At 34.6% G+C, this 27,626-nt stretch overlaps 3 protein-coding genes across 5 annotated transcripts in view; all 3 read right to left on the bottom strand.

Annotated features, from left to right (window-relative positions):
* The window catches only part of LOC144434663 (plastin-2-like), a 36,159-nt gene extending 34,947 nt beyond the window's left edge, over positions 1-1,212 (bottom strand). The window contains exons 1-2 of the mRNA XM_078123168.1: positions 963-1,212; positions 610-759 (exon numbers count right to left, since the gene is read on the bottom strand). Coding sequence (XP_077979294.1) covers positions 610-687 — 78 coding nt within the window. The 5' untranslated portion in view covers positions 688-759; positions 963-1,212. The remainder of the gene's footprint in view (positions 1-609; positions 760-962) is intronic.
* A 3,322-nt stretch (positions 1,213-4,534) lies between these two features.
* LOC144434664 (protein AATF-like) lies at positions 4,535-22,140 on the bottom strand. Its single transcript, XM_078123169.1, has 13 exons — positions 22,044-22,140; positions 20,924-21,100; positions 19,686-19,958; positions 18,992-19,117; positions 18,019-18,156; positions 17,026-17,149; positions 16,497-16,704; positions 15,159-15,341; positions 13,976-14,053; positions 7,983-8,044; positions 6,696-6,776; positions 5,627-5,698; positions 4,535-4,847 (listed from the first exon to the last, which is right to left on the bottom strand). Exons 1-13 carry the CDS (start codon positions 22,129-22,131, stop codon positions 4,790-4,792), a joined length of 1,668 nt encoding a protein of 555 aa, XP_077979295.1. The 5' UTR covers positions 22,132-22,140; the 3' UTR covers positions 4,535-4,789.
* Positions 22,141-23,203: 1,063 nt separating this feature from the next.
* Positions 23,204-27,425, bottom strand: LOC144433674 (BET1 homolog). Of its 3 annotated transcripts, none has more exons than XM_078122023.1 (4): positions 27,288-27,425; positions 26,127-26,227; positions 25,276-25,332; positions 23,204-24,660 (listed from the first exon to the last, which is right to left on the bottom strand). In XM_078122023.1, the coding sequence occupies exons 1-4, from the start codon at positions 27,304-27,306 to the stop codon at positions 24,505-24,507; spliced, it is 333 nt and encodes a 110-aa protein (XP_077978149.1). In that variant the 5' UTR covers positions 27,307-27,425; the 3' UTR covers positions 23,204-24,504. The 3 variants fall into 3 exon arrangements, with proteins under 3 accessions (XP_077978149.1, XP_077978150.1, XP_077978151.1); XM_078122024.1 differs by having other exon boundaries at positions 26,127-26,224; positions 27,288-27,416; XM_078122025.1 differs by having other exon boundaries at positions 27,177-27,310.
* Positions 27,426-27,626: the final 201 nt, after the last annotated feature.

Below are 27,626 nucleotides of genomic sequence, written 5' to 3'. Positions count from 1 at the left end.
TAGAAAAACGCCTGCTACTACACCGAAAAGTATAGATCGAAAACGAAAATACTGCATAAATGAGGATGGCTGATGACTAATGAAACTTGTACCAGTGCCAAACCATAATCAGGGTTTCGATACATAATCCACATAGGCGGTCTGCTACTCATGATTGATACCAGCCACCGTTGCTGATGTGTATAAATGTTTCGTCTGGCTACGATACGATATTATAGAAACAGTTTAATTAAATCCAGTGGCTGTTCAATTATCGCAGCACGGGTTAATAAAATGTACAGAAACTTTATGACACAGTCCTAATATTACGGATATCATAACCAGTCAATGCGAACAGTATCTTCACAGTAAAACCTGCTGTTTGGTCTGCTGTATTTTTAAATAAATATGTACCGTCAACCACCGGTGCCACAGCTACCGCCAACACTGCTTCGGTGCTTGCATCATGCATGCTTACTTACTTACAACATGCAGCGAACAAGTTTCGTTACGCGTTGACGAGAGCGGCGTCATCGGTGATTGACTGTTCCACACAATTATCGCATCGGTACAACTGAATATACGCTTAGCTTACGTGTTATTGTGTGTTCACTTAATCGACTATCTTACCTCTGCAAAATTTTGCCGAATTTCGTCAAGAACGTCCATAGAAACTTGATACCTGTCGCATAACTCGTGGTCCGCCATTTTGGATGGGAGAAAATGGTTTGACTACTGGGCGTGTAGCACGTGAACGTCTGACAGTCAATTTTCAGGACGCTGTTCACAAATAATAATATTAAAACAAACACCTGATTACATCTTTATTTTACAATTTGTTACCAAAAATCAAAAGTTGAAATTTATGTTTAAAGTGATCTTCTACACTTCGACACTGCAGCTAAAATTGAATTTACAGATGTACGAACTTGTGACTAAATATGCAAAATAGCTTCAATTTTCTGCTTTGTTGTTTACATTACCTGTCGTCCTGAAACACGTTATAACCTTTACTTTGATTGGTGCGTACTGTTACACGTTCTCTATAATAACACAGTTTTACAGAGTGGCCTATGATTCAACCAATTCTAAGAGAGTTGTTGGATATCCTTCGCTCCGGTTGATGTGTCCCATTGACTGTCTCGAACTATACTGTATATACAATCATGCTGACACGATTATGCGTCTGCTAGACTGGCAACTACCAATCAAATCGGTTCTTATATCAGGGTCTTATGTAGGGAAACATGATTGGCCGAAAGTTTAAGGACAAGTGCAGTTCCACAATATTCGGAGAAAAGCAAGTACCAAGGATGATAATTCGTTAAACAAGACTTCCCGATATGGTAACATTTTTTTTTTATCAAAACAATTCCCAGAGATCATGTTTAGTTTACTAATAATTTATGTTACATGTAAATCTAAAAAAGCTAGCGGCTAGCGTTTCATTTCCTTTCAGAACAGGAAAGCATTGATTCCAGCAGGCCTGAAATACGATAGCTTCAAGAAACTCACTGCTATGCCAGTCAGTCTAGCGGAAATTTAGGAAATTTAGGCCGAACCTCGACGTAATTGCAACAGAAATAATTTTTAGTCCATCTTGTTCAGAATATTATGCTGAATAACATATCAAAAGTCTAGAAAAATGTAAGTGGTGGAACATGGTTAAATGTCATTAGTTCAAAAACCAATGCAAGTAATATGTCTATGGATAGGTCTGAAGGCCATGAATTAGTTTGATTCACTATATGATTGTACAAACATTCCTATTGAATTTAAATAGACTAAATGACCTAAACTAGCAATAGAGGAGAGAATATGTAAACAATGTGATACCAACACAGTTCAAGATGAAATACAACACAAACAAATTCCCCAAAGTTTGAGTTAATTTTTATTTTGCAAGTCAAAATCCCACATTTATTTTAACAAAGAACAAGTGGTGAATTTGACTGTGCAACTATTTCTCTCTCTCTCTCTCTCTCTCCATGATCACTGTAATTCAAAAGTGTAGTTCACAGTGCAAGATTATTTTCAAGGAGTAAATCATATCAGGCAAAGCTAAGGTCAGTGTTATATCAGTTGTTATCAGTTTTATTCAGCCTGTTATCAGTGACACTGCAAACAGCTTTAGAGATGCAAACAATGTTTATTATACCCATGCTGACTCACCGAATTGGGTTTGTAGCACTTGAACGGCTAACAGTGGAAAACCATCATGAGTTCAATATTGGAAATAGTGAACAAGTGCAGCATAGTCAAATAATAATAATAATAATCTTTATCTATACTGGATAGTTCTTAAGTATACAAACACTTGTCTCCCAAGAAGTCTAGTAAGGGCCATCCCTCATGGGTTCAGTGTTAATGCAGGATGAAACCGGTGTTGTTCAATATATCAAACTGAACGACACTCTTCTTACTTAAAGTGTGGTAAATTTAATGAAACCCTGAATGGGTTCGAACCCCGACCGCAGTGGTAAGAGGTAAGTGGTTTAACCACTCGGCCACTGACAAAGATTCAGTCAGTGAACAGATTAGGCACACAACTGCAATATTTTCTGCTGACTCTTGTGCAATAAAATAGTTATTGCTATAGTGTATGCCTCAATAAGAAGACTTGACACCACAGTGTTTCATTGTAACTAACAGTGAGCTACATTTAGTTTATGAAGTGAAACTATTGTAAAATACCATGGACAACATGGCAGGTTTACACACAACAGGATACTTTATGACAGAACTTTATTCAATCATATGATGGATTTGTCAATGTCAGCTGTAGTATGAGGAAATGTGACTGTACATATTTGCTAGTACATGTATTATGCTAGTGACAACATATGAAAGTATATGTTTACACACAAAAAACACATATTACCAATCTACAGAAACAAAATGAGACGTTCTTCCTGGTTGAAACCCCAGGTACTTGAATCAATGCATGGTTTTGTTTTTTTTAAATATGTATAGTAAATAAGTCTTATTTACTATACATATATTTTTTTTAAATCATACAGATTGATTCCAGTACCTGTGGTTGAAACAATATCAAGGACTTGGATGTGTGGGTGACGAGTAGAAATGATAAGGTTTTGTGGTTTCTGGCTGACATTGCATATGAAACTACATATAACCTGGTTACTGTGAGTCAAGTTCTATGATTAAACAACCACCTAGAGAAATCATGGCCTCCATCAACAAGATACAATATTTTTTGAAATTATAATGTGTAAACGTTGTTATGTAGTAAGAACTATTGTACCCTTTAGCTGTCAAAATGTTGACTAGGTGTTTGACATGTTCAGGATTAGCAATACTCTTCCATAGCTAATATCTGACAGTATCATAGTTTGATCAACACCAAGTACATGGGCAGCCATTGTCATTATCTGATAGGAAACTGGTAACTAACCAATAAGGAATGACCTATGTTTGTGATGTGGTTGGTTGCTATAGTAACTGAGGTCATTGTGATTAACATCACTTTTAACAACCTGATTATAGTGACCAAATCTTTATCACAGTACTGAGCATGACTCGCTGTATATACTTCTATACACTAAAAAATAAATGCTATTTCAGAAATCTCACAAGGACATGTAAAGTTGTGAAAAGTATGCATATCTTTATTACATGTTCTCTTATTCAGTCTTTACCAGACACTCATCAATTAGTGTATTCAATATTTTTATTATTTTCTTTCTAGAAAAAATCAAATATGATAAAATGAAACTAAATTGTTACATTTTTCTGACACTCTCCTTTCACTGATTAGTGACTTCACACTGTTTAAATGCCGATCACAAAATCAGAATTCTTAATTGTTTTTGCTTGATTGCATTCCACCTCTCCTTATATAATTGAAATCCAAGTGAGGGATTAATGTATGATGGTTATTATCAAGGGGGGATGTATAAAATGGAAAAATCACGATTTGCTGTAAATTATAAATTTGCATGGACTACATTAGTAGAAGCCTGCAGCTACATCATTTCAAATATTGATGTCTTAGCCAACATGGATGGTGTATGATTTCAATCAATGCAGAATAAAAACTGGAATTTTAGAATTTCAAAATACACCTGTGCATTTTTTTGAGTGCATTGTTCAATGATGGTTGTGTGTGTGTGTGTGTGTGTGTGTGTGTGTGTGTGTGTGTGTGTGTGCGTTGTTCAATTTGAAACATCTTGTATTATTGTGGTAATTCTAAATGCTTTGATTAAATTACAACATTATGGTTAGAGAAATTTTCCACATTTTTAAAGTTCACTTTATTTTTAGATAAAATTTGTGAAATAAAACCTAAAATCTAGTAAAAAATTAAAGCTTTCACAATATACCATTGGCCATGTATTAAAACAGCAACTTGTTCTCCCGAATATAATGATCAAAGAGTATTCTTAGTAAAACTTGTATCCTTCTAGACATCAGTTTTATAACATGACATCACAAAATAATCACTTGCTCTTTCCTGATAAATTACTGTCATTTTTTTATATTTCTCAGTTCCCTCTTACTCTGCAAGATGTATTTGAAGAAGCCGTATCATGCCCATATATGGTCTGTTATTATATATGCAAGAATATTGCTTCAAGGCAATAGGTGTGTATTTGGAGGGAAACTACTGATCTTAACGCCAGCTGTCAATATCATTTCTTGAATAATAATGAAAAAATACAAAAAAATTATGCATTTCATGAAATATGTAACAATACATTATAATTTATTCAGTTTTACAATATTTAATAATTCCAAAAAAAAAAGACAAAAATAGATGAAATGGAATCACAACAGGTCAATACAAATATCATCTTAGCATTTCAGTTGAAGAATTCTTGCCGAATAAAGAACTTAACAATTCCGTCCTGTCAAAATAAAGGAGAAATAAATAAGATAAGTTACCATGACTAATATTTCATTGAGGTATGCTTTATCTGGATTATTCTATGTTTAGTACAACTGATCGTAGCTTGAGGCAGCATGAATGTAGTTATATATAGTACTTCTGATGACAATGCAACCTTGCAATTTTACAGACATGAATTCAAGAATGCCGGTGTTCACAGGTTATGAACTGAACACACATACATGAATACACAGGCATGTACATAAACAGACAAACACACATATACACATGCACATGAATATACATAACTATACACATGCATATAAATATACACATGCACATAAACAGACACACACACACAATCACATACATACATACATACATACATACATACATACATACATACATACATCCACACACACACACACACACACACACACACACACACACACACACACACACATATATATATATTCATACAATTAACCACATAGAAAAAGAAAGACATACAAATTATAGCTGTAAAAATGAAATGTTATTCACTCGCAAATTTAATATGTTCATATAAACACTTTCATATATTCATAAGCATACAATAGTGCTATTTCAAAATGTGTTGCTGCCGGCACCAAGCTCAATCAATCTATGGAAAATAATTTTCCATTTTGTGCCTTTAGTAAAATATGTAATAAATATATAGAGAGATAGATAGATAGAGAGAGAGAGAGAGAGACACACACACACACACATCCACACACACACACACACACATTCACACACGTACACCACCATCCCTACCTTGTATGGTCTGCCATTGTACATACATCAACTGGTGCCATGAAATTTACTAATTTTTGATGCACATCATACCTATCATTTACAAAAAGAAACAAAATGAAAAAAAAGTGTGAACAGCTGATATTGACACCCTGTTTAATAGTCCTATTAAATAACAATGAACATTTTTTTAAATACTTACATTATATAATATCATTTTAATAAACAACATTCATATCTATGCCAAGCAGCCATGTAAAATATGAAAATATTCAAATAACACTATAAATATATAATTACTGGGAGACATGACAGGGTTTTACTGTACATGACATGTTCACTACATTGAAGTTTGTATCTATTTGATATAATGGCAGTTGAAGGACATTAACATGTTCGTTGGAACAGAATATTCACTGTAACAGCATTCATGACAGAAAAGTTTACATCATGCATAAACACCTACACTTGGTCAAATCTCTGGGCTTTTTTCATTCTTCAGTTAATATAATATTATTTTGAACACAAATGTGTTCTTTTACATGAAATAATGACCTGAGTGAGTGATTTCAAAACAGTGAGGTTGGCACATATAGTGCTTGAGAGACTACTACGAACTGGGACAGATTTGTGAAAAAAAAGGTGGACAATTTCCTTTTACATATCAAACTCAAAACATTTGAAGATTATGTAACTTTAAAAAAAAAAGGGGGGAGGACTGGTGCCATTGTAATAAACACCATGTATAGCAACCCTACAGATCCAAGGCCTTTGAGTATTTCCTTTCAACTGAATCTAATCTACAGGAAATATAGAAATGAAATGTGGACATTACTGAGATCCAACCCTCCACAGCTGTCAATAGTTTCATACATAATCTACTATAAATATAGTATAAATTGTTACATATGTCATGTTATGATTTATGTTTGTTATATAATATGATGTTATTACTAAGTATAGTGTCATGTTAACACAATATGCTATCATAATAATCATAATAATAATAATAATAATAATAAAGATATTTATAATGTGACTTTCTCAAGAAAATCTACACAATTTAAAATATAAATTCAAATATAAATACCGTAATTTTCTCCCTTTGCTGGCTTTAGTGTCAACTTGTTTTTTAACTTTGCTTCTTAATTTCTGAATCTGTAACCACTGCCTACATTCAACAAAAACAAAAAATAACGAAACTGAGAAACTATTTGTATCTCAGTGTAAAACATGCCAGCCATGCTTATCTTTCACTTAGTGGATATTCACAACAAATTTGAACCATGAATGGTCATATCTCTAAAAAGACAAGACAGTAATTACACAAAATGTTACAAATTATCTTATATGATGATGATCCATATATCAGAAGCTATGGTCTAGGAAGACACATTAATTCACATCAAGTTGAGGGGTCTCTCTAATTTGACTTCCCTCTTCATGCTGAAGCATAATGTACACTGTTTACTTACGACATGAATGTACAAAATGCTGTCACTGGAAAATGACACAAATAACATTTGAAATGATATAATGGACCAAGCCTGTAATTTGTCTAAACATGTGTGAACGGATTTTCATTACGTAATCTCAAATTTATTCTCTGAGTATTTTTGCTAAATAAAAACATATGTTCATTTGGGCAATATGACTAAATACATTTCTCTCTTTTTTTTCTTTTCAGGAGGATTTTATTTTGTTTTGTTTTGTTTTGTTTTTTCCCCACAAATTTTGGACATATACATCCTTTTTTTTGTTCCACTAGCAGATAAATGATGCCTCACCAATGACAAAGTTTCACTGTAACTTCAAAATTATCACAATGTTATTTTTTTTTCTGCAGAACATATACAACATTGATAACGTTGAATGAAATTGACAAGTCTTTGCAACTATAACTAAGATCCTCCTAATTAGTGACTAGCTCAAATGTGTCAAACATTTGTAAAAGGTGTCATTGTCATAACAATTTATTGCATTTATTACTATCCAATAACATCTGAGTCATAGTTACTGACACCTATATTTTTTGTGGCTATTTGCCAAATGATAGATCGTGTGAAATATATCAAGTTACAAAATAGATGACAGTAAACATTGTGTTAAATCAACCATCTTTTCATGACAGCAGACAATATTTTCTCTCTACTTTTCACCTGTTACATAATTTGTCGATGATTTTGTATAAAAAGTGAATACATATTTCACAATATATATAAATTGATCCTCTGCTTTTGAAAATTCATTCCAGTAATAACAAAGGTCTCATTTCTACATTAAAAAAAGAACTGATTTTATCAAAATGTTTGAAGTCAAAGCATGTGTCAATATTCAAGTGATATCTACCAGTACAGAAAAATACACAATACTTTACCTTCCAAGAGCAACAGGATCTGATGTAGTTGCAGTCCTTTTTTCGATCAAATCCCTCAAAAGCTGTAGTGGAAAAAAGGTGATAAATTGTTGATAATTAGTAAGTTCATGTCTTCACATTTCCCTACAACAGTCATTGATCAATACTTTTATCGATTGTACAAAATGCTTATCTTAAAGTTGCCATATGGATGAGGATTGGGCCGTATTTATTTTGGATTTTTAATTTACTAAAACATTTTATCATGGTGTCCTACTTGAAAAATCAATGTGAAACAACAGAGACCAAGTCTGTGTTTGTAACTCCATATATTGCAAAAAGCTATCCATATGTCAACTTTAATAATATTGTCATATGTTGACTTTTTGAATTTCAGACAATAATTCTTTTTATCCCTTTCATTTCAACATGTCTGTCATCTTCATCTTCCCAAAAGAGGAATATTTTCTTATTGAGTAGATTGAGTATATGAAAACCTACACACAATTTTTTGCCTGTATGACTGCTTTGAAAGTACACATAAATATCTAGATTTCGCACAAAAACTTCAATTTTTCTACAATTCTATATACATATATCAGTGCTGTTGTGTATGATACACCACTGTCCTGTTACATTACTGTTCTATATGTCACACCACTGTTCTGTATGTTACACTACTGTCCTACATGTTACACTACTGTTCTATCATACCACTGTTCTTCATGTTACACCACTGTTCTGTGTTTTTACAGCACTGTTCTGTATGCTACACCACTGTTCAGGGCTCGAAATTCGCGGTAGTCCCGCGTCCACAGACTACCAATGTTTGTCTCTGGGCTACCAAATTATGTGAGTGGTAGCCCAATTGGGCTACTAAGTTTTGAATGAAACTGTGACACCCTGACTCCGACACCTTCCCGGGCTGGGGGCCTCCGATGTCGCAGTCCTGTGGGACGTGTTCTCGCCAAAATTAGCGTCAAAATCTGTGCGTCTTTTCCAAATTTGCATCCACACTACATGTATATCAAATGTACACAAAATACATGTACACTGTACACGCCATTCTTCAGTTCATCGTATACACAGCTTGTACTTCCAAAATGTCATAACAAAACATTTATATGCAACAATATTCTGTATAGCGATTTAATGTTATCTTTCTGTACTTTCAATTTCCCATGGTAATCACTCTCTGGAAATCTGCTCTCCGGCCCGGGCGCTTCCGGTTCTTCTCGGAGTCGGAGTCAGCACTGCTGCAGTCCATAACATGAATGGCAGCTTTAACTTTCAACTTGACAGAGACACAGTTGTAATGGTGTTTGATAAAATTTTATGCTGATGAGAACTGTTAACTTGGTATACACCTACAGATTCGTTTATTCTTGAACGATGCCTAAAACATTCCGTGTGTAAACCACGCTCACGCAACCCCTGAGAGCATGCAGTGGTGAATGGTAAATTCACGTAATGCATTCGATCTAGTAGTAGTAGCAAAGCTCAAAAGAAAGTTGAAGTTTTAGTGAGAATGAAATGGTGACATGATGATTTGAATTTATCTGAGTGAAGTTTTCAGCATGGACCGTCTGCTGATGTGGTCTTAGACTCTGTTTGATTATCTCTTCGCCCATGAATGGAAGGGGCTTTGCCGTAATGGCCGTCATGTATTAATACAAATCCTGTCTAACCCGTCTGTTAATAAGTAACCAATCACGTGGATAGATAATGATAACAGCACATAGTTTCTAAACTACCCAAGACGTAGTCTCCACATCAGGAAATGGCCATGGGGCTTATGAAACTGTTTATACGTTTTCCATACGTTGAATCATATTCAAATTTTACAGGTCTCACTGCACCAAGAGATTTAGATAATAGTTACAAGTACGAATTGCTACTACATTTTTTTTCTTCATTGCAATGATAACCGTACGTTGTAACAGTAAGCCTCATACGGTCCTTCTTTATGACACGTCCCCAGAGACACATACATGCAAAAAATTGCGTTCCCAATGTCAAATATGGCATGAAATACACACAAATAACGTGTTCAATCAATCATCGAATTCAATACATCATATAGTTACATACAATGTATATATATACACAGACACCATTAATTTAGAAATGCATGCATATGGGCTACTAGTCATTGCTCTCGGGCTACCAAATTTTAAAGATGGTAGCCCACCTGGGCTACCAAGAAAAAAAACGAATTTCGAGCCCTGCTGTTTGGTATGTTACACCACTGTTCTGTATGTTTACAGCACTGTTCTGTATGTTACACCACTGTTCGGTATGTTACACCACTGTTCTGTATGTAACACCACTGTTCTGTATATTACAGCACTGTTCTGTGTGCTACACCACTGTTCTGTATGTAACACCAGTTCTGTATGTTACAGCACTGTTCTGTATGTTACAGCATTGTTCTGTATGCTACACCGCTGTTCTGTATGTTACACCACTGTTCTGTATGCTACACCACTTCTGTGTTATACCACTGTTCTGTATGTTAATTACACCACTGTTCTGTATGTTACACCACTGTTCTGTATGTTAATTACACCACTGTTCTGTATGTTACACCACTGTTCTGTATGTTAATTACACCACTGTTCTGTATGTTACACCGCTGTTCTGTATGTTACACCGCTGTTCTGTATGTTAATTACACCACTGTTCTGTATGCTACACCACTGTTCTGTATGTTACACCACTGTTCTGTATGTTAATTACACCACTGTTCTGTATGTTACACCACTGTTCTGTATGTTAATTACACCACTGTTCTGCATGTTAATTACACCACTGTTCTGTATGCTACACCACCGTTCTGTATGTTAATTACACCACTGTTCTGTATGTTACACCGCTGTTCTGCATGTTAATTACACCACTGTTCTGTATGCTACACCACTGTTCTGTATGTTAATTACACCACTGTTCTGTATGTTACACCACTGTTCTGTATGCTACACCACCGTTCTGTATGTTAATTACACCACTGTTCTGTATGTTACACCGCTGTTCTGCATGTTAATTACACCACTGTTCTGTATGCTACACCACTGTTCTGTATGTTAATTACACCACTGTTCTGTATGTTACACCACTGTTCTGTATGCTACACCACCGTTCTGTATGTTAATTACACCACTGTTCTGTATGTTACACCACTGTTCTGTATGCTACACCACTGTTCTGTATGTTAATTACACCACTGTTCTGTATGTTACACCACTGTTCTGTATGCTACACCACCGTTCTGTATGTTAATTACACCACTGTTCTGTATGTTACACCGCTGTTCTGCATGTTAATTACACCACTGTTCTGTATGCTACACCACTGTTCTGTATGTTAATTACACCACTGTTCTGTATGTTACACCGCTGTTCTGTATGCTACACCACTGTTCTGTATGTTAATTACACCACTGTTCTGTATGTTACACCACTGTTCTGTATGCTACACCACCGTTCTGTATGTTAATTACACCACTGTTCTGTATGTTACACCGCTGTTCTGCATGTTAATTACACCACTGTTCTGTATGCTACACCACTGTTCTGTATGTTAATTACACCACTGTTCTGTATGTTACACCGCTGTTCTGTATGCTACACCACTGTTCTGTATGTTAATTACACCACTGTTCTGTATGTTACACCACTGTTCTGTATGCTACACCACTGTTCTGTATGTTAATTACACCACTGTTCTGTATGTTACACCACTGTTCTGTATGCTACACCACCGTTCTGTATGTTAATTACACCACTGTTCTGTATGTTAATTACACCACTGTTCTGTATGTTACACCGCTGTTCTGTATGCTACACCACTGTTCTGTATGTTAATTACACCACTGTTCTGTATGTTACACCACTGTTCTGTATGCTACACCACTGTTCTGTATGTTAATTACACCACTGTTCTGTATGTTACACCGCTGTTCTGTATGTTACACCGCTGTTCTGCATGTTAATTACACCACTGTTCTGTATGCTACACCACTGTTCTGCATGTTAATTACACCACTGTTCTGTATGTTACACCGCTGTTCTGTATGTTACACCGCTGTTCTGCATGTTAATTACACCACTGTTCTGTATGTTACACCGCTGTTCTGTATGTTACACCGCTGTTCTGCATGTTAATTACACCACTGTTCTGTATGCTACACCACTGTTCTGCATGTTAATTACACCACTGTTCTGTATGTTACACCGCTGTTCTGCATGTTAATTACACCACTGTTCTGTATGCTACACCACTGTTCTGTATGTTAATTACACCACTGTTCTGTATGTTACACCGCTGTTCTGTATGTTACACCATTGTTCTGTATGTTACACAAACTGTTCTATCTACAGTATTGTATATTGTAAATGTCACAGGTAATAAAAGAAGTCAAATCCTCATTGCAATTGATGGCATTACACCTTAATCCCTTGTCATTGAATTATTTTGACCTTTGTTACAAAAAAAAACTCAACAGCAGCAAGATAATGATCACAGAGTTGTCAGGACAGTCAATTGCTACTCCCATTGTTAGACCATTAAAACAAGTATTATACACTTATTCTCATTAATTATTTACCTAAATGCGTTGCCTCATCAATTAAGCGCTGTCATGAAGAAAAACTGAAATGCTGACGAAAAATGAAATGAAACTGCTAAAAGTACATAAAAATAGTCAGCTATTCAAACAAAAATTGAGACAACATAATAGTATGATTAAATTGGTGTTCATTTAATTTATTCTTTTTTTCTGAAAAGGATACACAATATATTATATATCCAGCTATCTTTACTATTCATTACACACTACATAACCACCAAGTGGACACCTATTGAAATTAACTACTACATGTACACACTCACTCTAGCATGAAATATACATACTAAAGTAGTATAATCATATACAAAAACATGGGGTTTGACAGGTTTTTTTCATAGGGTGATGACCATGGTATTTGTTTTGTTTTTGGAAGAAAATATACACATGGTTCAATTTTCAAAACGTGATTAGATTACAAATACATTTCTGATGAGAATATTAGTTCTACGAGTCAAGTACACAGAGTGTTATAAACTGCACTGGTGCTTTATAAATTCACTGATTGATAATGTACAAAAACCGTGGAGGTCTAATGTGCAGAAACAGTGGAGGTCTAATGTGCAGAAACAGTGGAGGTCTAATGTGCAGAAACAGTGGAGGGCTAATGTACAGAAACAGTGGAAGTCTAATGTACAGAAACAGTGGAAGTCTAATGTACAGAAACAGCGGAGGTCTAATGTGCAGAAACAGTGGAGGTCAAATGCAGAAACAGTGGAGGTCTAATGTACAGAACAACAGTGGAGGTCTAATGTGCAGAAATAGTGGAGGTCTAATGTGCAGAAACAGTGGAGGTCTAATGTGCAGAAACAGTGGAGGTCTAATGTGCAGAAACAGTGGATGTCTAATGTGCAGAAACAGTGGAGGTCTAATGTGCAGAAACAGTGGAGGTCTAATGTACAGAAACAATGGAGAGGTCTTTTGTGTGAAATCACTGAATATCAAAAATGAAATTACAAAAAAGTAGGAAGTCTTGTTTTCCTTCCTACATCTGGTATATCAGGTACATATTCAAATTCTACTCATTTTAAAATTAATTCAGCAATTATGATTTTAGATACTATTTTAGTTTTACCTCATATAACCCTTACGGCATGACCACTCAACGATGACAACACTGTAATCAAACATACAGGGTTGGTCCTAGACAGAGTTTCTCCCCTGAGGCATTTAATGTGTCCATTTAATACACTACACACCAGACACATACCTGAATATTTACTCTATATAAAATACCAGACAATCTCAGAGTCAACAGGGCCTACATTTTTTGTACACACATACTCTATGTAAAATACCACATACAATCTCAACGCTACCTACATACCTACTCTATGTAAAATACAACACACATACTACAATCTCCACACAAAATACATACACTACATACCTGGTGATAGAAATCATCATCATCAAAAATTTCTTCATCAGTGGTTTGAGAATGAAGATCAGTTCTTGGCAGCGATTCCTGTATTTAAAAAAATGAAAACAATTGGGCATAATCATGTTTGTAGTTTGATTCAAAGAAATATTTTATTTTATTAATAATATGATTTCTAATGTTTTTATGGGTTCTTTTCTGTAGATAAGTTCACCTTTTTAACCCTTTAATGACTTGGTTTCTGTAACTCTATGTAATTACACCCTAAATATAGGGTATCAGGCTTTTATGACTTGGTTTCTGTAACCCTATGTAATTACACCCTAAATATAGGGTATCAGGCTTTAATGACTTGGTTTCTGTAACTCTATGTAATTACACCCTAAATATAGGGTATCAGGCTTTAATGACTTGGTTTCTATAACTCTATGTAATTATACCCTACATAGGGTATCAGGCTTTAATGACTTGGCTTCTGTAACTCTATGTAATTACACCCTAAATATAGGGTGTCAGGCTTTAATGACTTGGTTTCTGTAACTCTATGTAATTACATCCTATATAGGGTATCAGGTTTTAATGACTTAGTTTCTATAACTCTATGTAATTACATCCTAAATATAGGGTATTGGGCTTTAAAGGGTTAAGGTTCAAATACTGTACTGGGAATGTTCTCGATTGTAGATCGATCAATAATGGAGTTTAGACTGTCGGTCATTCAATATTCCCCTTAGTCAATATCAATATTAGAATAGTTCTAAGCACTTCTCAGTACCTGTGCATTTCAATGTACTGCAGTGTCAGGTGCTGTAATGCATCTATGATGTGCTATGCAGTAAAGTGTCGAGTGTGATGCAACTCAATGAACTGCACTGCAGTATTACAGTATTGTTATGTATGATTATCATATGCCAGTATAACGTCAGCAGAGAGTGACATCTGTTTACACAGCTGTACCACACACACTTCATATCTAAACACCAGGCAGAGGTTCCCCTGGGATTAACTCAGACATTATGTATTGTTTTATTCATATATTTCTATCTCATACACATACCAAACAAAATAACTCATTTTATAATCTAAATTGAAAAAAAAGAAAATTACATCATCTAAGAATTGATGACGAATTCATACATTTAAAAAGAGTTCATTATTTTTTCATACAGGCTGCAGCACATAACATATATACAGTGACTGTACCTACCTGTTCATTGTCATCATCATCATCATCATCATCATCATGTGTCTTCTCTGTTTGACCCATCACTCTATACACTGTTCTCTTCAGTTGCGTTCTTTTCACTAACCTCTCTCTATCACCAAGAATCTGTTCTATTTGTGTCAGAGGGGACTTTTCAAAAGAACTGAATGCCTGTAAATAAAGACGAAAAAAATTCACATGAATCTATCATTTCTATTTGAGAGAATTGAATCCCTGCAAATAAACAGACATACAAATTCACTGTAAGACTTGCATGATGTAACCATTCAACAAAAGTACACAAATCTCAAGATTACAATAATGAAATTTTAAAGAGGAAGTCAGAATTCCTGGGAGCAAGTTACAGTAAGTTTATGGTGACTGTAGGGTTTACTGGGGATTAACCTTTGTTTTGACTCCTTGAGTATGTTACTAAATAGCTCTGCCAGCCATGTATTTATCACCCAGAAAGAGAAATCCCCTGTCTGACTTCCCCCGTTAAAGATCAATGAACTGTTTTCAGAAGAAATTCCAGTTTTTTCGTATATTAACCATATAAGGATAAATATTTCATCTAGGGATAAATTCATTGTACATATATTCTCTTATTCGATACAACCTTTCTTTAAGGAGAAATGACACAGAATATCAAACTACAGTGGCTGTTGTTCAGCATGCAAATACCATTAACTATAACACTGGTGAATGGGACATGTCAAAATATGCAAACAGTTGAATGTGCCCACATCAGTGTGCCCCCTAAGCCAATTTGACATGCCACTGACGCACAGAATTTGTAACGATGCACCAAAATTTGGTTTTCTCCTATCTTTTAGTATGTGGTGACTGACAAGAAATCTCAGTTTTTATCATTTTGACTCACAACAACAAAATTTGGCTATCATTAGATGTAATTGTAATAAAATATTCCTAACTTTATTGTAACACCAGAGACACCCAGTCTCACCTGAAGTATTTGCTGATGTATAGTTCAAAGAGATATTGTTGCCTTCAATATCATACCAATTCTTGCCCTCACTATTAAACCACACCCATCCTCTGGAATTAAGTATTTACTGTTCGTTAAGTTTTCCCTCCAAATAAGAACTTTTCACTCCTGAACTCGACATTTGTTCATATTTGGTTGGCATTCAGCTCAGCTGTATGTGTGGCTCTCCCCCCCCCCCCCTCCCTGTAACTACATCTTAGTTTGCGTACAGCCCACACATCATTACATGTACATGTACATACATGCGTTACACATACACATGTTAGTAAGACATACACTAAACCACCATTGGTGTATCAAAGTCAAAGTTTCTTTACCTTACTGTTAAATTTCCCTGAAGCAACTTTAGTTTTGTCATTCCATTTTTCTATTGTGTTATTCCTGTATTGTTGGAAATTGGTATGTCTCTTGTTGAGGAAGTCTCCGTAATCAGCAATTTCCAGTTTTCGTTTACGTTTTGTCTGTGTTGGCTTTGCTTTCACTTCCTTTTCCTCCTCACTGTCATCACTGTTGATTTCTTCATCACTATAATAATACAATCATGAAACCAGGATCTTGATATTGTTTGACATGACCTGACCTGACCTGACTTGCAAAATTGACAGATCTTTCTTGCAATGTGGAGTACTGTGTGGCCAAACAAAGTAGTTTGCCTGTGTCTACCTGGCAACGTGTGTTCTCAAAACTAGTGGAAAAAAATGTCAGAAAAAATTAACCTGATCTGACCTTAAATGTTGACACATCTTTCTTTATATGATACTACTCTGTCACACTGTGATGCCAAACAAAAGAAATAAATGTGCAAACTTAACACTTGTAAGATAACAAAAAGTATTATCTATTCACCTGTCTTGTTTCTCGGAACCACTACCCTTGCCATCAACAAGGTATACAGTGTCAGGATTTTGTAGGAATAACGCTTGCTGTAATTCTGCCAAATTTTTCAATAATTTCTTTAATTCTTTCCTTGCTGGAAAAGAAGATGAAATGGAATTATAATATACTATGTTAATCCATCTGACCTGTGACTTGACTACGAGTCTGCATTTCTCAATCTTAAAAACCTTAGTTCCCCAGATATGTTATATGGAAATGCTGGTTTGTGAATTAATATCACCCCATCACAACTCAAATACGAACTCAACACAAGAATGATTAAAAGTTTAGATAGTTATGTATCAACAGCGATAACAGATGAATAAATTTGTGTCAAAATATGTCTAGATGTGTAAAAATGATGGTACATATGCATTTCTGTCAACTTTTTTGTCTTTGAATAGTAAATTAGTCTGTAAGGAGGATTAAAGTACAGCTGAAAACTGTCATAAATGTATGAAGGATATTTTAAAACCCAAGAAAAACTGTTGTATAAAGTTTTACGTGATGCTTATCTTTCGTAAAAACGAGAAGTGAATTTGACTTTTTTGGCAGACGACATTCGTGGCCTGTCAATCTGCACAAATTTACATATCTGTAATATCTTTGGTTTTCAACAATAATTTTTGCTGATAAATTAGTATATATTTCTCTATAACAAGACTTGAAAACATCACTTACAAATTTATGACATTTCCAGCTTCATTTACCCGAAATAAAATGCAAAGGTTTGAAAACTGTGAATTTTTAGTTGTCCTCAAATTTTAACATTATCAAAGCAATCTGATGACCATATGTTATACATGTACATTACACTTCATAAAATACATATACCATGACAAGAATGGTGATAAAAAACAAAACAAAGGTGTATCATGTGACAGAAACCTAGTCCCAAAGGTCAAGGGTCATGTCGGGGTATCAAGATGTCAAGTGATATAAACACTGACAAATCCATCATACCTGTCTTGTTAGCTTGTTGATAGTCCTCTCCTCCAGTGGCCATAAACTGATGGGCTGTATGACATTGTGGTAGTTTATTGACACCTAGCAATGCTTTCTGAAGTCGTATTCTGCCTTCAAGTAAACTGTCCCATAAACCTGTCAATACAACATTTGGTAGAATTAGAGTAAATTGAAATAGACGGTATCAAATAAAAGTACACGGTGACCTGTGTAGGTTTTCAAGTAATTCATTGACAGTGGTCTCCAAAGTTTTACTAATACTATGAAAGACTCATCAGAAATTTACACAACAAATGACAACATGATGTGTTTTCTAAAAACTCTTAAATTGCAATCATTTTGATAAAATCACCGAATGAAACTCACTACTCTGTAACAGCCTACAGAGAATCCTCTCATCACTTTCACAGTCAATCTGTCACAGGAATGTTAGACTTTAAGTGTATAGATACCAAATTTAACATGTTTTATAGTCTGTAAGGTAAATGCTGTGACAGGGCGCCCTCACACATCAGTCAACCACTTTCATAGAGCATGCCATTGAGGGCAGCATGACATGACATATCTCAGTCTACAAATTTGTACAGAGTTCACAAAATAGACTATTGAGTGAATATCTATTATACCAACACTATTTGTAATGGTAAAAAAATAGCCTATAAAAAGGTTGTAATATTGACAAAATAATCCTCAAAAGTGAAAATCAAAATTTGCAAATCATTCAAGCAGTCACTGACACAAACCAGAGATTCTCTCAAACATGGCTGATGCATGCTTACAAACAACACAATAGTGAACATCAAGGGATGATATAACAAAATAAGTGTAAGTATTTTAAATATTATGACAAATTGTAGTATTTTATATCAATATCACTGTAAACTATAAATATAATCTTTCTAATCATGCTATATATGAGGTCATCATAGAAAACTGTATCATCAATAAACGGAAACAAAATCACACCTACCTAGTTGATCTTTAACAGCTTTACCCTTGGCTATTTCTTCTTCGACATCCATCTTTGAGAAACTCTGCACTGTACCATGTGTTTCTGTGTCTTCTTCCTCCTCAATGTCACTGGCATCATTATTATCTGAGAACACATGGAATGATTACAAATCACAAATTAAATCAAATGACATAGCTGCTATAGTTTTATTCACTACACATCTTTGAAATCGGAATATTTTGATGTTTTACCACCGAGGGCGCTATTCATAACCAATCAATGGTTTGGGCGATATGGTAAGGTAACACTTCCGTTTGTCACAGAATGAAAACTATTTCACATTTCTTCAGCACATTAGAAATATCTTGCAAAGGCACTATTCACATGTATATGGTGAAATAATACACAATATTATCTTTATGGAGAGTCTGTTTTCTATCATTCGCAAGGACTGACAATGAGACGGAAATCTTTCCATGTGAAGTATGATTTATCAAAGCGATAAATCTCATATCTGAACAAAAAATTGTCTTTTTTACCTTAAAGTTTACAGATACCTAGGTCCTTTTATAATTTTGATTACCTGTATTTTTGTCTAGATTTTATTGATTGTAAGGTAGTCATTAGTTTCTGACTGCCTTTTCAGTGTATATTTGAATTTCTAGACTTAGATATGAGATGGAAGTCTACTGTTTTCTCGTCCTACCTTCACCAACAGATTCTTCTTCAGCTGACTCATCACCATCATCATCATCATCATCATCATCATCATCACCACCACCATCATCATCACCATCATCATCATCATCATCATCATCATCAAATCTACTAAAGTCACCATCAAATTGAAATTCTGGATTCTTGGCTCCAATATCAACTGTTTTTGGCATGTCATCATTACTGTGGTCTTCTGTGATGTCGTCAATTTGTGTATATTCTAAGTCTTCATCCCTGACGATGTCATTGGACAAAGATAAATCACTCCCTTTGAGATAAAAGAGATGACCATGAAAAAATATTCCTGCCATTTATCAAGGTTATAGGAGTACATTCCGATTCATTTGAACTGCAATCTACAGAAACACTTACACCTTTCATGTTCGTGTGTGAGAAATACGGTGCTCTATTTGACAAGATATTGATAAAGGGTGTACACAATCTTGTATCAATGTTTTACACAAGTTTCCCATCTTATGATATATCTGGTGCAGCAGTTTAACAGATTCCCCTCCTCTGTTACCTGGGTTACCAACCCTTAGCAAAACAGTGTATTCTGTTTTTAATAAACATATAAAACTTTGACTGTTCAATCCATGGAACAAACTAGCTGCCGATATGCAGGACAGAGACACTGTGTTCTCTCTTTCAAACTTGTTTGTTTACATGTAAAATAGTATAAGGCTAAGTATAGTGAAGTTTCACTCTGTGTGTTACACTACTTCTGTTATGTTCTAAAAGTAAATTTTGGTCAACTTAAAGCTATAGAAGCTGTAACTGTAACATTTATTTGACACCCTTTTGCTAGAAATAATGACTAATACTCTAAATATTGTTCACTCTGAGGTGTATTTCATCCACTGTAGGTAAAAACATTTATGAAGTAGTGCACATAGTATGGTGCTATAAATCCAATCAAATTGATTTTTGGGACTGCACCAAAATGACCGCCCTGATGAATCACGATTTCAACTTAATACTCTCCTACCTATAAATAAAATAGACCTCTAAATTGGCATGCACAATGTCTAATTATTGGTATTCTAACAATTGTCAGGATTGGTTGTCTATTCGAAAAAAATAATACTCCAGTTACTAGTGCAGCTTTAATGGATTTTATTGTATGCTTTCACTATGAAAATAAATATAATGTTACACTTCTCATGATATAATATATTCATATTTTTAATTTATTCCAATATTTTATCCAATAAATTGACACAATCCTCTTACCAGACTCACTGCTACTCTCATCATCACTTTGTAGGGATTTTCTAGAGATAGTCTTCCCAGCATACTTTGCATCTTCCTCAGACAGTAAAGGTACAGCTTTTCTCCTTAATTTGCTGATTTCTACATCAATATTGTCATCTTCATCGCTGTACTGTTCTACAACTTTGGCTGCAGTTTCTATGAAAACAGATAATGAAATTATTATAAACATGTACTTAAACTGTTTCCATGGTGATAAACCACAGACCCTCTGTGGTGGTGGTGGGGGGGGGGGGTCTATGGATTAATGATTGCTTGTCTACATATTCACCAGTGTACCTTCTCTTAGCCAATTTGACACACCACTGACACACAACAACTAACTTGTGATTTAACATCATTTTATTAGCAATGCCTATATTTTCATCCTGATTCACCACAATTATATTTTCACCCTGGGTGAAGACAGACATAAAAAAAAACAGAAAATGTTATGTTGTTTTTCTCTTTTGCTACTAAAAGCTTTTATATTTCTTTGGGTTATTTGATACTGGAACAAAAGTAATATCTAAATTTGAAACAGTGTATATATTACAAAAGTAACTATATGATGATTTCCCACTTAGGATTAGTTTTATTGATCACGTTGTCATTGCTTTCAAAGTGACTATACACTGTATCTCAAGACATGTACAGGGGAGTGTCTGGAATAGGTTGTTGGTAAATCCAAAACAACTGCTCGAAGTGTCACTAGCATCAAATTGATCAACATATGAACCTTTCTTGGGAACATTTTGTATCACCACACGAACATTTCCTATCAAAATGTGAAGTTTTACATGGGAATGCATTGATGAGTTCCTCGATTTGCGCAATGAAGTTGATTTACATGAAGTTGATTGTTCCATGGATCTCTTATAATAGATCCATGGTCGTTCAAAGTCTGAGAGGATCGAGTGTAAAGTTTGGAAGTACACTTCCACGTATTAAACCACAGACCCTACGTGTAAACTAGTAGTAACACTGCCAGTGACACACGTGGTTGAGGTCACTCTCTGCACTCGGGTTCTACGAACAGTTTCGGTGCAGTTCACACCATCAGCCAAGGTGTATGTGATTGGAATAATTTAAATGCACTTACCGTTGTCGAAAAATTCTTCTGGATCTTTAAATTCTGGCTCTGGATTGCTCAATCGAGCAATTTCTTCTGCTAAAGTTCGTTTCGGCATTTCCTCATTCAGCCATTCAGCAACACAATGTTACATTTGCAAACTGTATTTTCGTTGTGAGCATTTTCTCAAAAATACGGTATTTCAATAAATATTCCAATATTCAAAAAGATTATTTTGGCAAATAAAAGTCAAATTTTCGTAACATGTTACGGTAAATGCTCCAAAATACGACCAATGTAGGTCTGCAATATCAGCGACAGTTTTAGACACGTGAAACCTTTTTATTGTGGCCGACAGAGGGCGCAATATACGCCGGCTCTACTATAAAACAACACAATTTCACATTTGACGCATTCACAGATCAGAATACTGAGAACTCTTAGCCAGTATCACTTTATGCCATTTTTAAGTAAAGCACTGTGTCTGTTGACGACAGATATGGCAAAATAAATATAATCATTCCGTTCATAACATTTATATCAAGTACATGCAGAATTGACACACACTAGTAAAACAAAATTGTTGTTTCATATTTTTATTACAATAAATTAAATTCTTAATATTTTTCAAAAAGCTTGACACGAATATGCTGGAAATACTTTTTAAAAAGTTGTAAAATATTGCATTTCATTTCATTTTGACAAGAAAATAGGACCAGTATATCTGGAAATCCATTTTATGATCAAATTTAGCGCACAATATATATATGAAAATAAAATAAAATTAGTGTTTTCTCTAGAAACAGTGACATCGTCCAAGTAATGCTAAACATCACAGCTAGAAGTAAAACTGCATCACGTAGTCAAAAACCATCCTTCTAGGCCACTGATTTGACTGATGGAAGTGCCACTACTGGTAGGAGCCTTCGCTTGTGAAATACTATGACAGAACCCCATGACACGTGAGTGCAAGTGTGGTGTACTCTGAATATTTGCACTCATGCTTGTAGTGTTTCCTGCACCCATACTTTCAAGAGCATAGCAAGTGAAAGTGCAGCAGAAAACACTACAAGCACGAGTACAAATACCCCTGAGTAGCCACACTGGAGCTCACATGGAATGGGGTTCTGTTATTATTACATATGTTTATCCAAAAATGGCAGATTTCCATGAAAATGATACTAGTACTCTGCGATCACACACTTTTATTAAAAATGATAATCACATCCTCATTTGCATATCATTTGCATGCAGGTGTGCAATAACGTTTTTGGTATTGCACGGCAGTGCCAATACCACAAGTTTGCATGTGCAAACAGTGCAAATAATCTTTTGGTATGTATGAAATAATGTTTACTGTGTGTGTAATAATGATCAACATTGATCAGTGTTGTCTGCAATTACCTTCATTACATTGTCATGAATCTCAAAGTCACTACATATTTACATTGCTAGAGTGAAACTTACAAAGTGTGATACCATGAGAGTGACTAATTTTTCTGAGTCCTAAATCTTTCCTTTCCTGACAGTATCTGTCACTACAGAAAGAAACTTACCGTAATGCTGAGAATGTTGATTACACTTTGAATAATACATGTCACAAAATGAGAAAATCTGTCACAAAAATAATCAAAATGATGGCAGATACATAAGAAACAAGTTGATTGTTGAAATGACAAGTTGTGTTGAAGGTCAAGATGTCAATTACAAATCCATATTTCAACTCACAAAAAAAAAACCTCTGATCAGTTATCTACTAATCTAAAACTTACAAATATTCATATTAAATTTTAAATATTGAATTCATAAAGACAAGGTCTACAATATAAACTCTACAACACAAGTAGTTTTTTTTTTGCTAGGGATGGTAAGTAGGTAAAAATCAACCAGGTTTCCCCAGTCATTTTATCAGTGTCCACAAACAAACCCATGGTACACTGTGTTGTAAAGTAAGCCATTTTAACCCTTTGCCCCTTCATGATACCTGAGTCCCCAAACTTAGCAAAAAACACAGCTACATACAGATTCTTGGTGGGCTTTACAAGCAAATGTAACAAATCATTATACAGTGTGCCAACTCTATTAATGTCTCTAAAAGATGCATCAATTACATATTCATGAGTTTATTATTCATTATATCAGGAATAGGGCATATTGTCCCCATCTACACAGTATCAGACATTTTATACTGATTGTCATTTGTCATAAATATCAGTGCCCTTTAGCACCAGTACAGTCTGAGGAGAATCAACTAACCTATGACCTATGACCTATGACCTTTCCTAATTTAAATGTTGAAAGAAATCATCAAATGTAGACAATACTCAAAAACTAAACCTGTTCAAAATTGTTTCTAGTCTATCATGATTCAAAAACATTTTAAATGCTGTAAAAAGTACATAAAATTACAAATAAAATTTATGTTTGGGAAAAAATTGATATGAAAGGTATCGGTTCTGATAAAGTATTTCTGAAGACTGTAACTATGGTTTCATTTAGATTTGACAACATACCAGATCACAAGAAACACAAAAAGAGCAAATAACATAAGATAGCAAATATATCTGTTATGTCCGGCGGCAGCCATTCTTTTAAGTCTTGACATTGCACCCCTAAGACTACCATGTGATTTATCAAAATCGTCATCCTGTAATCAACAGAATAAATCATTAGTTACACAGATAATCAGTTTATCAAAGGAAGGATTTGCATGTTGTCTCCATCTTTATGAATTCCTAAGTTTGAAAAACACCTAGACTAGAATTATACAGCACTATTTGTCATTATTTGAAATGGGTAACGTGAAAGTCCACACATATACATGTACACACTTTCTAAACAATTATACACACACACACACACACACACACACACACACACACACACACACACACACACACACACACACACACACACACATATACATACACAAAGTAATAGTCAACATAGTTTACTTTTACAGACAGCACAAACGTACACAAACTATCCTATACCACCCCACTGACGTATGACTACCTACAGAATCATAGAATCAAATACACCATTTCATCGAGTTGATGATGAAGCCAACTATAAAAATTTCATTATCATTTCTAAACTAGAATTGAAACATATCTATGATATACTCTCAAATGCTATTATATGAAAACAAACAACTCTAAAAACTAATGATTGACTGTGTGTGCAGTATAAATTATTAACTAATGTTGGACGTACAAACTGTTCTTAGTGTGAGCAGTGAACTGAATAAATTAAAACATACCATTTCTCCTAACATCTTGTTTTGTGCTCTGACTTCATTACCAATATCAATACTTAGCTGTAAGAATAAATAAATTACAATATTCCTTACTGAGGTAAAAACATTGTAATCGCTAGACAAAATATATTGAATAAAAATATCTGTGGGAAACCCGGGTTAACTAAGTGGGGAACTAAGATAGATTTTACCTACTTTAATACCATCTTTAACACAAACACTAGTAGGGAATAACACTGGTAAAATAATAACCGCAGAACTCAGGTACTGTCATTTAACATTTCTTATCAACATATGAAGTTTACATAGGAGTGCATTGACGAGTTCCTTGACCGCCATAATATTCACATGAAGTTGATCGTTCAAAATCTGAGTTGATCAACTGTAATATCATTTTTCGACCCTGAAGAAGACTCCTGTGTGAGGTCGAAACATCTGTATAAAATTTTGATGTAAATTAAAGGACTTGTCCACTTAGGAGGTATTATCTATTAATAACTACCCTTTAACAAAAATGTTGATTACCCAGTCCTACAGCTGGTATTCTCTTATTTTTATACATAGTCAATACTGATGCTGCTTGTCATTTTTTTATTCATGTTCATGAACAAATACCTTACATTTGCATACACAATATGTTGTATACTGCCTTGTATCATAGACCCTCCAACAACAGGATACGCAACTGCAGCATTTCCTTCGGTGGAGGGTCTATGCTTATATAGAGTGGATGAAACACCATCAAAGCAAAAGGCTGATGTATTTTCTGTATTGCAGCTCTCCAATTGTATTCTAAACATTAGGTTTATTATGTGCAAATCTTTATGTTTAACTAAGAAAATGTTGGTACTTACTTCTTTGAGCTGTGATACTTTATTATGGAGTCCATCCACTAAATGTTCATTTTCATCATCTAGCATTTGATTATCTTGATACATTCCATGTTGATGGTCTACTGCAGATAAATAAGGTAAATATGATATACTGAGTAAAACTAACTAATAATACCATGTTTTCCAAAATCAGCTACATGTTGAAGTTAATAATATGTTTTACTGTGTAATTACTGGGTGTGTTTCAGTTGCAGTTATTGTGATGATGGGTTGTGATTAAAATACATAATTTTGTTCTAAGACCATCTATGACATTGACTGTTAGCTTACAAGTGACTATAAGCCTATAGCCTGTCTACAAGCTGGTGAGGATTTGTCATCCCTTCACTTCCTGGTAAGGGAAAAGTAAGTGCTAAAATCCAAACCAATGGTAGGCAGGCTATAAGTGTTTGGTGTACATGTATATTATTTTTGCCAATCATGCACCTTCAGACTGATTTGAAACTTCACTCCAGGCACAGCATACGTGTATGTTTGTCAGTTATTAAATCACCCAGGAATTCCTTATCCCATAATTGAAGATAGTGTTGAGAATATCTGCGTAGTACCACAGTGTACATTATCATTATGTCATACATGTTTAGTACATGCACAATATGTTCTAGTACTTTCTATGCAAATACATTTAACACGATTTTACAATCAGCATGTGGATATTCTAAATTTCCTAACATTTCTAGCAGCTTCATAGTGTACCAAGTTCACGATCTTTCACTTTCTCTTATCACTCTTAACTTCAAGCTTATATTAACTTTTTTTTAAAGTTATAAATATATTTGCATATCGTTTCATTTTTTTACATTTGTAAAATCATGGCTGTAATACATCCAGTGATCCACAGTAGAATAAACACGAGCGACATCAACACGAAATTTCACTGATCTTCAACATGTAGTATGTACACTGTATTGTATCAATCCTATGATCAATGTCAGATATACAATATAACTGGTGTATGATTACTGTATTATTAAGCGACTGCACATAGGGACACTAACACAGAACACTCACTGCACTGTCAGTTCAGATTGCAATTGCAGCGCAGTGTCAAGTCTGAGGATCATAGACATGTGTTCCGTTCCAGCTGTACTATTGCAATAAGTTTTTAACGTCAGTACTCACGTCCTGCTGTCCGCCTCATTTTTTTAATACAACGTCTTGTTTGTGATTTATACAAATAGTCATGTATTCGTCCCTCGGATGATGACGCTCTCTCTATCTCGTACGGCGGATATTGCGTTGATATTTTGAGGAAAACCCGGTGAGTTGGCACGATGACGTCACTCATCCTCTTTCTATCATAATAATTGCACATCATATAGTGTTACTAGAATATAAATAAAGAACTAAATAAAAAAGCTAAAGTTTATAAAATGAACTTAGTTATACTATTTACTATGGATATTTTTGTGGAATGTTGTGATATACTACTTTGGAATGATGAATTATATGAAACAAAAC

Source organism: Glandiceps talaboti, chromosome 4 (genome assembly GCF_964340395.1).
Source record: "Glandiceps talaboti chromosome 4, keGlaTala1.1, whole genome shotgun sequence".
Taxonomy (NCBI): Eukaryota; Metazoa; Hemichordata; class Enteropneusta; family Spengelidae; genus Glandiceps; species Glandiceps talaboti.
This window is presented reverse-complemented; position numbering and strand designations above follow the sequence as displayed.

What these genes read in the sequence shown, in the direction of transcription:
- LOC144434664 (XM_078123169.1), bottom strand. Translation starts at nt 22,131, where the DNA reads ATGCCGAAACGAACTTTAGCAGAAGAAATTGCTCGATTGAGCAATCCA. An exon ending in AGAAGAATTTTTCGACAACG is followed by an intron (nt 21,101 to 22,043) that starts GTAAGTGCATTT and finishes CTGTTTTCATAG; the next exon opens with AAACTGCAGCCAAAGTTGTA. An exon ending in TCAACAAGCTAACAAGACAG is followed by an intron (nt 17,150 to 18,018) that starts GTATGATGGATT and finishes CTTCTTTTCCAG; the next exon opens with CAAGGAAAGAATTAAAGAAA.
- LOC144433674 (XM_078122023.1), bottom strand. An exon ending in AAGTATCACAGCTCAAAGAA is followed by an intron (nt 25,333 to 26,126) that starts GTAAGTACCAAC and finishes TTATTCTTACAG; the next exon opens with CTAAGTATTGATATTGGTAA. An exon ending in ACAAGATGTTAGGAGAAATG is followed by an intron (nt 24,661 to 25,275) that starts GTATGTTTTAAT and finishes TGTTGATTACAG; the next exon opens with GATGACGATTTTGATAAATC.